Here is a 16,124-nt window from a genome sequence, read left to right as displayed (position 1 = left end):
AGTATTGCTGGCGGACATTTTCCATCAGTCCTATATTGCTGTCTGACATTACCATCAGTCCATTTATTGCTGTCTGACATTATCCATCAGTTAATTTATTGCTGCCCCTGCAGCGTAACAATGTCTATCAGTCCATACTTTGTAGCGTGTAGTTTATACCCCGCATAGTGACAATATTCATCAATGCACACTTTGCTTCTTGACTTTACCCATAATTCTATTTTTTCATACAGTTCACTTCATACTCTGCGGCGTGACATTTGCCTTCATGGCGACTATGACGGCGATGTCCTGTATACAGTTCGGAAGAGCCCCGAACATGTTGCTGAGAATACACATAGCACTACCCGGAACATAACGGCTTTTCGGGTGCCGTGCCAAAATGGCGTGTTCAAGACAGTCTAAAACCTCGTAAGTCTTCTTAGAGGACAGTGACAAGTGTGACCTCAATGTAGCCTGAAAAGTGTGGAAGTAGTGTTCGCCATAATCGTCCCTGACTTGTTGTGAAGTTGTCAACCAAGAGTGCTCCGCTTGACCCAGCTGCATGGAACGCTCTGCCATTGGCGTCCTGTAATACACAAGATAGTGCGTGATAGAACAGTATAGAAATATATCACACTAAAAATATATGAAATGTATCTTAATTAGTTTCCATAGAGACTGCACGACTGACTGTTACATTAAAGAGAAATCCTTCCGGGATACATTATAGGATCTAGAGGGACAAAACAGCTGCATACTTCAGTTTCATTCATTATTTGACATATGCTTTCAGAATCACGGAATTTATTCATACTGCTAGGTTGTTCAAACATTGGCTATGCTATGAGATGGTAACAAGTACATACCTTTCAGCTTGTACATGTACCGATACCAAGGGAGATGTCGCATACTGTCACTTGCTGCCCTCAAGACCATAAAATACGGTGGTACGTAACAAAGTCAGTGTATTCTGCAGTATTACACAGAGTTAAAACGCGTGTGCTATGTTACTTATCCTGTACTTACCTATACATATTTGGTTCTATCGTTATGACCTTGACCTTGAACTTGGCCATTTCCCGCCTAAGACAGTCGGAGAATCCGACCACACCATATTTTGTAGCGGAGTAAGCGGTGAAGCCAGGGAGGCCAACACGTCCTGAGATTAGAGAACGCCAATACTTTATTATATAAAACGTTACAACAGTACGTGTTCTTTTTACCAACATATATGAAAACTATTTTTAGGAGGTACGTCAAGTCTTACACACTGTGAAGCGTCAAGTCTTACACACTGTGAAGCGTCAAGTCTTACACTCTGTGAAGCGTCAAGTCTTACACACTGTGAAGCGTCAAGTCTTACACACTGTGAAGCGTCAAGTCTTACACACTGTGAAGCGTCAAGTTTTACACTCTGTGAAGCGTCAAGTCTTACACTCTGTGAAGCGTCAAGTCTTAGACACTGTGAAGCACGTCAAGTCTTACACTTTGTGAATACGACTTTACTTTACGAAAACGTCGGATTGGTGAGATTAATCTAAAATATCTGCGTTTTCAATAGTTTTAATATTATCGTGTTTGAGAAAAGGGTCGTCGCACATAAGTATGTCATCACCTGCTAAACTGGCGACATTGATCACCCGTCCTTGTACCCGTCTTATCAATGGCAGGAAAGCCTTTGTCACTCGTATGGTTCCCAGCAGGTTAATCTCTAGTGATCTTTGGTAAGTATCCATGGAACACCATTCACATTCGGTGAATACAGCGATCCCCGCGTTATTTATCAAACTCCACAGTCCTCCTGTGTGTATAAAACAATATATGAAAGTCATGCTTTCGTTTGCAAACCTTAACGTAGGTTCATGTACAATACGACAGCCCACATATTTATATGAACAATATCAAACATATGTACCGTACAGCATCAAACACGTGTACCGTACAGCATCAAACACATGTACCGTACAGCATCAAACAGATGTATCGTACAATATCAAATACTGTACCTTACAGTATCAAAGACATGTACCGTACAGCATCAAACATATGTACCGTACAGCATCAAACACATGTACCGTACAATATCAAATACTGTACCGTACAGCATCAAACATATGTACCGTACAGCATCAAACACGTGTACCGTACAATATCAAATACTGTACCGTACAGCATCAAAGACATGTACCGTACAGCATCAAACATATGTACCGTACAGCATCAAACATATGTACCGTACAATATAAAATACCTTTACCGTACAGCATCAAACACATGTACCGTACAGCATCAAACACGTGTACCGTACAGCATCAAATACCTGTAGCGTACAAAATCACACATCTGTACCGTTCAATATCAGAAATCATATACCGGTACCGTACAAAACCATACACATGTACCGTTCAATATCCCACATCATATATCTGCATCGGACAAAATCACATGTATGTACCATACAGTTTATAAAACAGATAACGAAGGATACAGACAACATGCCATATCCTTACCTTGTTCCTGTGTCCTTAACGTCACATATTTTAAAGCCTCTTGTACCTGGTGGTCACTAGTGACGTCAATCTGTACAATCTGCACCCGTGACGTCTCCGCTAACAGTGTCCTTGCGGGCTGACCATTGACGTCCAAACAGCCAGCTATCACCACAAATCCTAAGACATCAAGGCGCCGGGCCAACATGTTACCAAACCCTGTATCACATCCTAAATAGAACAGGTGTAAGTTTTATGTGCAATGTTTAATTTGGACAGTTGTCCGTAAAACTTGTCGGAAAACTTTCTGAAATAGGTAATAGATGTAAAGCATTGGTCCTTCAGATATAACACAAAGAAAATGTCTAACTACATTGTATTTCATTTGTTGAAAGTCTTGTAACTGTTATGTTATATAATTCACATGGTATTCAAAAGAATAGATTCGTTTTAAATCGAAACCTATGTGGATTCTTTTCTATCGTGTCTTATGTACGTTGATTTTATGAAAGTCATCAGTATGTATTATATTCTTTTGACATATAAAATGTGTCGTTAAAGTGTCTGACATGAAAATGAAAAATTATATTTCAAGATGCGAAACAACGGACTTAGATATCCATCGCGCAACTGACATCTACAAAAGATGTACATCCTATGTCTTACTATAGCAGACATGCTGTAGATATCTTATGAAGAAAAGTACTTTGTGTCGATGAAGTACAGGTTTGGTCGACATTTCTTTATGAACAGTCACTTTGAATGCGATTTTAGGTATATTTTGATATTAGAACAATATTTCATGAGTACGAAGTCACAAAATCAAATAACACAGTACACCCGTTAGGAGATAATTATTTGATAAAATATTTTTTACAACTTTTCAATGCTTTAATAATTGAGGCTCCATCTACAATATGCAGTCATTGTGTTCTCATAGCTAGAAATAGCGATAACAAACTTCCATTGTCAAAATCCAGTGTGACAGACATTTTTTCTAATTATCTGATCAGTCCAAAACACAGAAGGACACAACAAGAGATGAATGGAGACCTATCATGTACGTGTAATATTTGTGAAAGATTTATCCAGTATTTCTAAAGAAATAGCGAGAAAACAAACTTTCATTGTAAAAATCCAAGATGGTCGCCTGCCTGTCATTCTATTTTTCTGATCATTCCAAACATCAAATGGGCTCAACTAGGGACTTCTACTATAAAAATTTAAGATGGACGTCTATCGACGAATTTTCCCCAATCGGTCTCGAAATTAAATGAGTAAAACTAGGGGTAAGGGAAACCAGCACATCAAGATTCAGAAACATATTTTCAGTATTTCTCAAGAAATTGCGATAACAATCTTCAACTATGAAAATAGAAAAAAAAAGTCGGCCATTTTGTTTTCCTTATCAGATTCACAATTAACTATGTAACACGGGAAATCTATATAGCAAGTCACAATATACCCTTCCAGTACTTTGTCATGAATGTCGAATTCTTGATACTTCATGGCGAAAATCTTAAACTGAAATACAATAATTCCGCAAGATAGGAGGAAACATCTGGAAATTACCATGGGCAATGCTTTCTATAATAATTAGTTAAGACACGGACTTCGATACATCTATATAAACAAAGTATGCAAGCCTATATCCATTTATCCAATTAATTTCCGGGTATCTTTTAAAAGGGGTAATAATTCCCAGATCACCGACAATCTTACCTGTGATAAAAACAACCTTTCCGCTTGGCTCTATTTTTACTGATCTTCGAAAGTGCAAGATCATATAAATTCCCATGCAACAAAAAGATGACACTATCAATAAAAAGATACACATTTCGACATACATGTTCCGTCGGCTAATGATGGTATACAACGTGCACCTGGTAGTGTTATTAGATCTTGCTGGGTAACGGGGAACGTGTTGACTACGCTATAAATATATTTGATTAGTACTTATAAGCACCTGTCAGGACATGAAACAACGTTTACTTTCATTTTACACATTTATCATCATTACTTCAAACGAAAAAAGAAATGATTTCAAATCAAAATTAGTTAATTTTAATAAGATATAACTACGGGCTTGGATGACTGTACCGTGACACTAAAGTTATCTTAACTGTTCAGTAAATCGCCAGTCTGATCTAGCTTATAAAGCTGTATCTGGCCTGTAATTATTGGTGCACGTGGTGACTTGTTATGAAGAGTTCTCATGTGGAGGTAGGAAAAGTAAGCGTTGGTACCAACAACATGGCGACTACGGATCAGAATTCCAATTCAGTGCTTCAAGGGATTGCCCGGCATATTAACTGTTTAAGTGAAGATAACAGAAATACAAGAAAGCGAGCTCTGGAAGGAATACGAAAGGACACCATTGGTCGGAAACCTCCTCTCGAACAAACGGATATTGGTGTCGTATTTAGTGAAATAATCAAACCTTTGTTGAAATGCTTTTCAGATCCTGTTGAAAAATGTCGCGAACTTGCTATACTTCTTGTGAAAGATGTTTTAAAAGTCATCTCAGAGCCACACGAAAGCCTTCCTTACATCATCCCTATCCTTGTCCAGCGTCTTGGACAACAAGATATCGTGGAATCCTCAGAGGAATTACGATTAGAATTAGTGGGACTGTTGCTTGATATTATAGAATTTTCTGGAAAGAAAATGGCAGCATATTTAGATGATTGTATAAAAATATTAACAAAAACCATTATAGACCCTTTTCCGGAGGTACGAAAGGAAAGTTGTAAATGTGCATCCAAACTGGCTAAAGCCATTCCAGAATATTTTCAAATGATGTCAGAGTTGCTGATCAAACCATTGCTGATGACAATCACACACCAACATTCACGAGTCAGGGTCATCGTCATAGAAACAATTGGTAGGTATTTCCAGCTAATAAGATCAATTAGTGGGTGTTATGTTTAGGCCTACTTGGTAAGTCAAAGAAATACACTTACTATACAATTTGGAAGCTCAGATATGTTGAAGAACATTGCATTGAGTGGTTATACATATAATATGTGTAAGAATGAAAGGAATGATGGACCTCCTTGAGTTCTATTTAACAACATCTACACCTGTATCTGTAGGGGTGCATTTTAGATTCCCAGATGGTCATGAGCCATTATATTAAGGAAATGTAGAAACTTTGATGGGGCAGTCATACAAGTGTTCTGAATTTTGATGACCAATGCAGTTTTTTTTATAGTAGCTGGTAAAATAGGTAAAGAGAGCTGCAGATATAATACATAAACTGTTATAGGGTATTATCAAAAGGAAGCCATTATCAATTTGAAGACAAGGTAGCTAATAAGTCTTTAATTTATGTATGTTGTAGAAAATGAAGATATTATAGATTTATACAATAATTTTACTGGTCGTTATAAGGGGGGGGGGGGGGGGGCTAATTGTTTCCTCACTAAAACAATGTTTGTGGTGTTTTCAGCTATTTCACACAGTCCCCAGACAGGATACAAATGTTCATGTTTCTTTGTTTCAGGTGATGTAATTTTGTATGGAAATGGTAAGTCTGTGGAGACCGTTGTTTCTCATCTTGCACAGCGATTATTCGACCAGTCACCTGCTGTCAGGAAAGCGGTTATCAAAGTGGTAGGCACCTGGCTTCTTGACCTGCCTGATCGCTACTCCTTCCATCACAAACTGATCCCTCTCCTGCTGACCGGCATCACAGATGAACAACCAGATATTCAAGAATTGGCTGATACCTTGTGGTATGATACAGGTAAAACTGTTATGAAATAGTTTAGGCAAGTGAAGTTAGAAATAACAATAGGTAAAAACTGTATTTCATACAAGATTTATAAAACAACAAATGCTGAAGTTTTTTTATCTTATGAAGCCTCATGACAAGCTGAAATAAAAACTTTGACTAGTTTTATAAACTACATTCTGAAATGAAAAGAAATATATTAATCCTTTTCATCACATGATAAGTTGTATTTGTAAATAATGCAATGTTCTTTAATCTTTGTCAAACTTGAAATCACCAAGACATATCAATAACCTCTTTTGTGATTTCACAATGTAATTTGTTAGTGAGTGACATCATTGCTTATGTGAAAATATTACATACTAGGTATTTAGTTATTTCACTGACTGGCACTGCAATCATGTGGTAGATACTGTATGCACTGGATGTATTGACAGTCCTTATATATGATGGACTGATACCTGACATCGGATGGACTGTGGATTCACTGAATACAGTGTTACCAAATGTTTGTTCTGGATGCCACTCATTTCATGTGAACACTCATCACAGTCACTTTGATAATATTATTTAGCTTTTTCAAGTCAAACTTCAAACCTGTGTAGTCCATGTTCTTTGATAATTACATCATTCAGACAGTAAAACTAGGAGTTGCTGTACTTGATATGGTCAACTTTCCAGAGTTCATGTATATCTGTTTTTAAAAGAATACCTCTATTTCAAATTTAAGGTATGAAGTATGAAAAAGAGAATGAAGACGAACTAAAAGACAAAATAGACTTTGAAAAGGAAACACCTCAGCACTACCCTCCAAATGGTAAGTTTCATTAAATCATGTTTTAGTATGAAACAATGACAATAGTTTCTTTGGCCACCACACCAGAAGTTTGACTACTATTCTTGTCATGTGAAAATGTAAAATTGTCAAATATTATTTGGAGTCATGAAGGTTTTGGGATACAAGCAAACTAGGTATGTTACAATGTAAAACTTGCCTAAAACAGAACAATAAGTTTGATATCTATTCCAAACTTCTCATCTATGCCAAGCTTCTGTTGTTTTCCTCCTGTGCTACACAGTCTATCACATTCTACAAATGCTAGAAATTTCCTAATTTGTCCTTTACCATTGTGTTGATATTGCTTTAGCGTGAAATTTATGAAAGTAAAATGCATTCTGAAGGAAGTTATTAGACTGTGATTAAATGATGTATCAACATTTTAGAATTGTTGTCAGACTTTTTATATTATTTCTTTGAACTACTTCTCAGAACTCAGAACTCAGAATATATATATATTCAAATGTCGAGATATGGTTGGACTATTGCAGTGGAAAGACCCAATTTTGGATGTCGCACTTTGATGATGCGCCATTTTTCAAAGATTCTGCCTGGGTTGATGCGTGATGTTTTGGACTGGGTGGTAGAGACAAGAATAAAATCTGCCTCTCTCCTTTACACCTTGCTAATCAATACAGAAGACTATGTAACTCAACACCTGGAGCCCCTCCTTACTGGGATGTATCGCGCCTCTGTGGACGAAGAGAAAAGTGTTGTCAGCAATGTAAGCTTGATATTCATAATAATAATATATCTATCTATATATAAATATATAAATGTGCATTGATAGATGACAATGGCAATTTAAACAGAAGGAAGCATTTGACATTGTCTGTAAAATTTAAACACAAAAAATAATGTTCAACGACATTGTCTATGAAATATAAATACAATGACATTGTCTATAAATTTAAATACTATGATATTGTCTATAAAATTAAGAAACTATGACATTGTATATAAAATTTAAATACTGTGACATTGTCTATGAATGTAAACATTATCATACGATATTGTTGACATTTGGGTAGAAATAATGCAATGGTTTACAAGATTTAATCTCTGTCAGAAACTTCAGTTTGTAGAAGGATTTAGTCTAATGTTACAGCATTATGTTTTGATCCTTATTCAGATTAAGAAGTCCGCAACATTGGTTGGCTATTTTGTGTCTCCAGACATCTGGTCTAAACTTGTGTTCAAGGCGGTGAGGACAACCCAGTCTTTTGGTTGTGTAATGGTCTTAGGGGGAGTGGTTAAAGGCACTGAGCGTGCTTCACTCTTACCATACCTGGACAATGTGTGTGATGTCATTCTATCTCCAGATGTGTGTAACACTGTACAAGTAAGTATACAATTACATCTCCACAAAATTTATCATTTTAGAAAACGTGTTTAGATTTACAATGTGAGTCAATCTGTTTGGATTTACATATTTGATTAAATCTGTTTGGATTTGCATTTTTTAGTAAATCTGTTTGGATTTGCGTACCATATTAGAATACATTTATTATGTGTTTCAGTGAATATATTTTGATTTACATATTTTAGTAATAAATTTTGAATAAATACAATGAATAATTTTATCAGTCAATATCAGCTTTTAATATTGTAATACACTGCTAGATAAATTGGTTCACTTTCCTTGCCCTTGAGGTATATACTGCTTACACTGTCTACATTAAACACCAAGTCATTTTCTGTATTGTTGGCCTTTTATCAAAGAGTCTTGTCAGGTGTAACAACTCTAAATGGATACTATATGACTGCATTAACAGTGTTGTAGTGAATTTGCTGTCTGTGAGATAAAAGTAATAATGTTGGGAACTTTCTTTGACAACTCCAGGTAATAATTTCAATGATTTCAAAGAATATCCCAGGATTTAGGCAGACTGTTTTCAAAGATGCTTAACTCACCAGACATGTACAGAATGAAGTAACAAAACCATTATTGATCATTTTAACTGGCTGTGACTTATATCATGCTTTGTCAGGTACAGATGCATAAGGAGCTGTTGTCTTGTGTGGAGGGAATACTGACAGTAGCTCAAGAGGATGCTGGATCTGTTAGTCAGAAACTCTTCAATCTCCTCCTGACCATTCTTGCTCAGGCCCAAGATCAAGAGACTGCCGATAAGGTAAACAAATCTGTATTCATAAAATGTTTGTTTCACCAGATAGATCTTAAAAAGAAAAAGAAAGACATACAAAAGACAAATGAAAGTTGAAAAAAATCAAGTAAATTATCAGCTCTTCAGCTGAAATTATAACCTTACTCTGTATCATATCCTTTTCATCACAGAGCTAAGTTGTCTAATGTCACACCTTGTTTGTGTACACATGACTAGGTTTACCAGCTCCTTGATGAACTATGTAAAGTTCAGACCATGGAGTCAAGAACACAACTCTTCAATTGCCACACCCGACCTCTCCTCGTTGGCTTCACAGAAACATTTGGCATGTGGAACCTTCATTCAGTCGAAAGACAGATTTTTGACACACTAGTCCTTGAAGCAGGTACAGTAAGACAGTATGATAAGATAACTGCATATCTGTGAGATTTGTGTTATAAAGTAGTAATGTAGTGGCACTGTAAAGGTAATGTTTTAGTATAAAATTACAGTGTTATGCCAGTTTTAATGTCCAGGTGTAATGTCTTTGTATATAATTAGGGTGTAATGTTTGGAATATGGTGTCATTGTACAATGACGTTTATACAATATTGCTTGTAATATTGTAGTAGAAGGTGTATTATCATAGCTCATTATTTGAATGAAATTTGTCAGTATTAACATATAGAAACAAGCTGATATTCAAACTTGTATTTATGATAGCATTATGTTGGTGTCATGCTTTTGTTATAATCCCCTGATCAGCTTACTTACAGAACATGTGATTTATACATTCTTAGATTGCTCTTAGATAATCAACAGGCTTAGGTTCAGAATTGTCGGTCCAGTGACCAGGATCATGTTGATTTCAATTCAGGTTTAAGGTCTTTTAAACAGTCAGCATTACATGAAAACAGTGTCAATGTCTGTGATTGGTTATCACATGGTTCATTTATGTGGTTGTTACAGGGCCTGTCATTGGTGACCTTCTTGATGACATCATACCAGTTATGGTGGCTAATTTAAATCCTGAGAAAGACCCTGAAGTGAGATTGAAGTTTTTCTCACTGCTATCCAAGCTTGTAATGACTGCACCCACTACCATTGACTCACAGAATAAGTTTGGAGACTTTGCTGCTATTGTTGTGAAGGATATGATCATTCCCAACTGTGTTTGGAGTGCAGGACGGACAGCAGGTGCCATCAGGACCACAGCTGTCTCCTGTTTGTGGGCACTGCTACAGAGTGGTCTGCTTTCACAGGAAAAGGTAAGTTCAGGCAGCAGCATATCATCATACATTTTGTTCAATGTTTTATTGCATACAGGGAAACATTTGCCAAGGGTTTTCTTTCATCCAATGCTAAATTCATTCATAGATACATGAAAACATTTATCAAGCTTTAACATGAAACTTCAGGCAACCTTTTATTTTTATCAATATAGTTTATATATCAAGTGATTACTACTGACTTAATACATCTGGCCACTGTTACAGACTAATGTTAATATACATATCTTTGTACAGCTGGCCCCAGTTGTTGAGGACCTTCTTACCCAGATGATCACAGCAATGGATGACAGCAATAAGAGCACACGTCTCATTGCCTGTCGTGTGTTGACAAGAGTGTTTGAGCTCAGTGGGCCTTCCCTGGAACTTGATCGTCTCCACAACATATATCCAGAGTTACTAAAACGCCTTGATGATAGTGACGATGAGATTCGCATAACAGTCGCTAAGACATGGCTTGGATACCTTGGAAGCTTTGATGGACGCTATGATGCTGGTCTGTACAAGGCACACGTGGAAGCTATTTACAAAGGACTTCTTGTTCATTTAGATGACCCAGACGCCAGGATCCAGAAGGCTATACTAGGTAGGTAATGTATAGTGAAAAAGTCATCCTTAAATAGAATGTGATGTATAGATATCCTGAATGGAATATATAGTTGATGCACAAATTATGAGATTTACTGGCCATCTTATATTTTGAATGTGATTTACAGACTGTCTTATGTTACTATATCTGTATGTGTGCACATCATACATACATTGTGATCACATTGTCCACAACTAATTATATGGATTGAAAATTAAACGGAAAACTTGTGTAGTTATGACACAGAGGTATTAAAATTGATCAGTGGTATACGTGACATGTCAGGATCGGTACTGACAACACTTAAAATTTACTGGAGTGCAGTGTATATATTTTTTGTTTACAATATTATTGAAAAATGACAGTAAATCTTAACAGATTTTTGGCTTAATTAGGAAATATACTTAATTATACTCTTATATGCATTGAAAATAAGAAATCTCTATCCCACATTTATTTATAAGTCATTTCTAAATTTATATCAACCACAATAGAATCACACATCTGTGTGTGGTAGAACCACACAACATACACACAGATGCTTATTTTAGTCAGTTTTCCTATCGTTCACACAAATCGTGCACACATTGTACATCATGTAATGTTGTGTGGTCCCACAGCTGGTAAGGTACAGACCATCCGATGACTAACTTGATCTACAACCAATTCTAGGCAGGAATATTAAAACAAGCCTGATATGTATAAATCACCCAAGGTAGACAAGTGTATAAGACCATGCCAGATAAACTAATACAGACTGTGCTATACATGTACCTGATATACCGTTCATGACTCCATCCTATACATGTGTGATACACAGACCTGAGACCGTCCTAGGTAGACATTGATATACCGTCCATGACTCCATCCTATACATGTATGATATCCAGATGAAAGACCGTCCTAGGCAGACAGTGATATAACATCCAAGACTCCATCCCACGCATGTTATGTGTGATACACAGACCTGAGACCATCCTATTTTATGATGTAATAAGGTCTCCTTGAAGTAGATTTTCGACTATAAGCATTATTAGATTCATTTAGAACTGTGAAGCATTACTTTATGATAGTATCTTGATAAGGTTTTTGTTTTAATTTCAACTTTAACCTTGTGTAATTTTGGTGGGTTTTTTTATTACAGAGGTACTGTGTTCAGCTGCAAGCCTTATCCCAAACATGCTGATAGGAGCCATAGAGGACATTAAACACAAGCATCGTTCACAGCAATACTGTGAAGAACTATTGTCCTACACAAAGACTCTCATCTCATCCTAATCACACTGCCATGCATGTTTCATAATCATCACGTTCATTTAGATTGAAAATTATGGTTACAATACGAAATGTACTATTTATTTTGTAATAAATTTGTGGATAATTGGATTTGTTACTTTGTAAGTATGATGCTTCAAGTTTGGATGGAACACATATCAATAAGACTCATTATTTATCATCTGATAAAAGATTTAATTGTTTATTTCTTTTCATATCTATTAATCAAACAAATCAGAAATATTTCCTTTTAAGAATTCTTAAAAAAGTTTCATGAGAGACTTTGCATATACATTACACATGGTAATCAAGAGGCTTATCTGCCCTTATAACAATGTACATTCATATACGTCATAATTTTGTTGAACCGAAAACAAAGTTTTTCAGGGGCTGAACACATCTTAAAATTGTCCTGATGAAGCCTGGACCGGAGGCGAAACTAGTCGACAATAAAGTCTAACTACTCACTAACTGGTGACACTTGATATTTGTTGCGATCGACCCCTTAACGTTCTTATATGTATATATTCCGTTTAATTGCTCTGCATACACCTAGGTATCCGATTTCGAGTGAAGTACCACACTGTACAACACACCTACCTGGATATCGACGTTGGCTCTGTATACCCTGTTTAATGATATATATTTAGTACATTTGTAATATGTACATGTAATTTGACATATGCACTTAGGAACAATATCCATAAGGGTGTAGAGACAACACCGTGCTTCTCATGGTGGTGTGGGTTCTGTTATTCCTTGCTTGGATACCTTCCAGGTATGCACGGTGATTGAAAAGTAGAGGGAACTAAAAGGTTAAAATCAATCCTAACAAGCTCAGAATGATAAGATGATGAAGCCTACATGTTTCGGGTGAAACTGGTAGACATATAATACATTGCTCTTATCATCCTGAACTTGTTGCGATTTATTTTTATCTTTTACTTAGGAACAAGATCCATAAAATAAGGAACCCATCACAGCAAGTCCATGTTGGACTTATTGGACTGTATTGGTTCCATCAATTACAATGTCCAGGTCACAAGCAGACATTTTAGGACCCTGATGGGGAAATCAGAACATCATATAGTAAACTTGAAAGTTTGTCCATGGTTCTTATCCAAAACAATCAGGAATTCTTATTAACCAATGTAGTGTCCCTTTCCATCAACACACAACTGACAAAGCACTTGGTATTGTTCAGAGCCATCTATAGCAATCAGGTCAAGGCAAAAGAATACCAATCTCTTTGTCGGAGACATCAAGAATTTACTTGAATTTGTGCTTACAGCACTACATTTTTTCTTCTGAGATGGATCTCTTAGCAACAGTATGGCACAGCTGTGGGCAGACCATTGTCTCCGATTTTGGCCAACATGGAGCACATAGAGAAAGAAGACATTCACATCTCTTAATTAAACTGATCAGATATATTACATTCTAGTGGGCCACTGCAGAATGCAAGCCTAGTTTGTGGAAATGATATCGTGACTTATTTGAAGTAGTCAAGAAAGGGTCACAGAAGGAATTGTCTGAGCATATCAATACCACTGATACCAACAACACCATTCACCTGAAGAAATCGATGACACTAGAGTGCCATTTCCCGACACCTTTCTAGTAAAGAAAGATGATGGTACAGTGTGTACTATCAAAGCATAGGAGAAAGACAACACACATACCACTACCTCAACTTCCAATCACACCAACCATTAATATACCAAAAATGTGTACGACAAACTTTGCTAAACAGTCATGATCAGAGAACAAGACAAGAAGCAAGATCAAAGTCACATCCATAGCATCATAAAAACATGAATACCTTGTATACCTGATCGGGCAACCAAGAAGTTAACAAATTTGATGAAAGCAAAAAGACTGAGAGATGAAACACCAAGGAAAAGAACAAAATGAAAGACCAGGTAGTCGTCCCTTAATTACATTAAAGGCTTGTCAGAAACCATTCAGTGGAATTATAGTGGTCATATTATTTCAACAGCTATGAAACCTCTCGAAAATGTGAAAGTCCATCCTTAGAATAAAATACTCAAAGAGAATGCAAATGAAAAAATTCGGATATAAGAACTGCAATGCACCAGAGATTTGGTGTCTGGCATAATGAACAACAGAAAAATGCAGAATCCTAAGAAGGCAAAAGCGGGCGGAGGAGGGGTGCCCTTGTACTGTATGGATTATCTCACATTTTTAACATCTCTTGTGTACTTCTATTTTTTCATATTATGCTTACCATCTGATCACATGTGCCTGATGAAGGTGACCATGTTGTTATCAAAACTTCACATGATAAAATCTTCTACAGGTTACATGTTATAATAAAATCTATAATACAAATGTATGGTAGATAACTAGTGTAGACACAGAGATTCTATACCATATACTCTGTAGCTGGTAAACACTTGTCTTTATACTTTTTGGAGAGTGATGTGAAAGCTTGGATTTACAGAAAACAGAAAGCACTTACAGTATTGTAAGTTTTGTTTTATTTTGATAAGGAATGTAGAACATTTAGATTTCCACATCAAGATGAGACATATACAAATTTTATTTGGCTTTCATGCCTGTATATATAGTTATCTAAAACATGTAAATATTAGACAACATTCTACCCTTATTTACAATCATATACTTTAGAAAACATCTAAACAAAAAATGTGTGATATCAAATCAAAGTTAGATGACCACAAACCTCATTTTCATGGAGAGTTTGAAATATAGGACTCAGCTGGTTTTTATATAGATCTCTAAAAGTTGTCACTATCATATGACTTTCACTCAAACTTAGCAATAACTAATTCAGAAACACCAATTACAATTATTTTCTACTATGATTTGTCACTAAAAAGATACAGAAATATCACAGACAATTCTTGAGTCATTGTAAAAAAAAGCTAAAAGTTAATGTTTATGGTACAAAAAGTACATTCAACCAGGAATGTTCTCAATACAACAATAAAATTGAGATATAACAAGAAGTATACATCTTAGTATGTAAACGATTCATACATACATACCAGCAGGTCTGATATGTAGGTAATATAAGAAAACGGCCATTTAACTGTACTATATCTACCAACATGGAAATCAAATGTACACAGTATGCAGGTAAACAAGGGAACAAGCACTGGGTGTAGATATGAAAGTTGTCCACCTGTATATAATGCATGTAGTGTATTCCTATGCTGTTAATGTGTTCAAAACTATCTTAAAAGCATTCTTTATCTAAACATTGGAACTAAAATCAGAATTTCAGGTCATATAACAGGCCAGCATTTTCACTCGATGCTAGTACTTATGGTAGATTTACTCCAAAATAACTGAAGTTAAACATTTCTCAACCACACAGACGAAAATCTTGGGGCAAGACACAGTTTTACGGGTAAAGGGATTTAGATATTCTTTATATTTTTTTTCTATTTTTTTTTCACTACATTTCCATTTCTAAAATATCTTAATTAAATTTTGAAACAATATTAGTCCTGTAACAGCTTAATTACAAACGCATTTGGAACAATTTGTACTATATAATAAATAATATGTACATTGTATGACAATGAACATATACCAGTAGAAAATAGAGATCAAATCAGTTTGCTAAAGCAGGAAACATAACATCTCGCTCAATCTTGAGAAATAGCATATACATTGATTGTTTTTACTGTAATATTGCAGGTAAAAACCATATTCAACACCATACAATATCCTATCAAAATTTCTATTGTGTGCATATTCCCATTAGACAGCGTCTTGCCCCTGTGACAAAAACTGTCTTCGAAATTTATGTAATGAGATGTCTTACA

At 35.8% G+C, this 16,124-nt stretch overlaps 2 protein-coding genes across 2 annotated transcripts; one reads left to right on the top strand and one right to left on the bottom strand.

Annotated features, from left to right (window-relative positions):
• Nucleotides 1-234: 234 nt before the first annotated feature.
• LOC132551411 (17-beta-hydroxysteroid dehydrogenase type 6-like) lies at nt 235-4,269 on the bottom strand. Its single transcript, XM_060215552.1, has 5 exons — nt 4,194-4,269; nt 2,493-2,702; nt 1,598-1,780; nt 1,009-1,141; nt 235-568 (listed from the first exon to the last, which is right to left on the bottom strand). The coding sequence occupies exons 1-5, from the start codon at nt 4,267-4,269 to the stop codon at nt 235-237; spliced, it is 936 nt and encodes a 311-aa protein (XP_060071535.1).
• A 455-nt stretch (nt 4,270-4,724) lies between these two features.
• Nucleotides 4,725-12,371, top strand: LOC132551359 (dynein axonemal assembly factor 5-like). Its single transcript, XM_060215498.1, has 10 exons — nt 4,725-5,355; nt 5,977-6,219; nt 6,938-7,024; nt 7,537-7,769; nt 8,178-8,387; nt 9,037-9,180; nt 9,391-9,559; nt 10,123-10,421; nt 10,680-11,028; nt 12,176-12,371. The coding sequence occupies exons 1-10, from the start codon at nt 4,725-4,727 to the stop codon at nt 12,307-12,309; spliced, it is 2,499 nt and encodes an 832-aa protein (XP_060071481.1). The 3' UTR covers nt 12,310-12,371.
• Nucleotides 12,372-16,124: the final 3,753 nt, after the last annotated feature.

The sequence above is a fragment of the Ylistrum balloti genome, unplaced genomic scaffold, assembly GCF_031769215.1.
Source record: "Ylistrum balloti isolate Yb309-2 unplaced genomic scaffold, AGI_CSIRO_Ybal_v1 Utg370196, whole genome shotgun sequence".
Lineage (NCBI taxonomy): Eukaryota > Metazoa > Mollusca > Bivalvia > Pectinida > Pectinidae > Ylistrum > Ylistrum balloti.
This window is presented reverse-complemented; position numbering and strand designations above follow the sequence as displayed.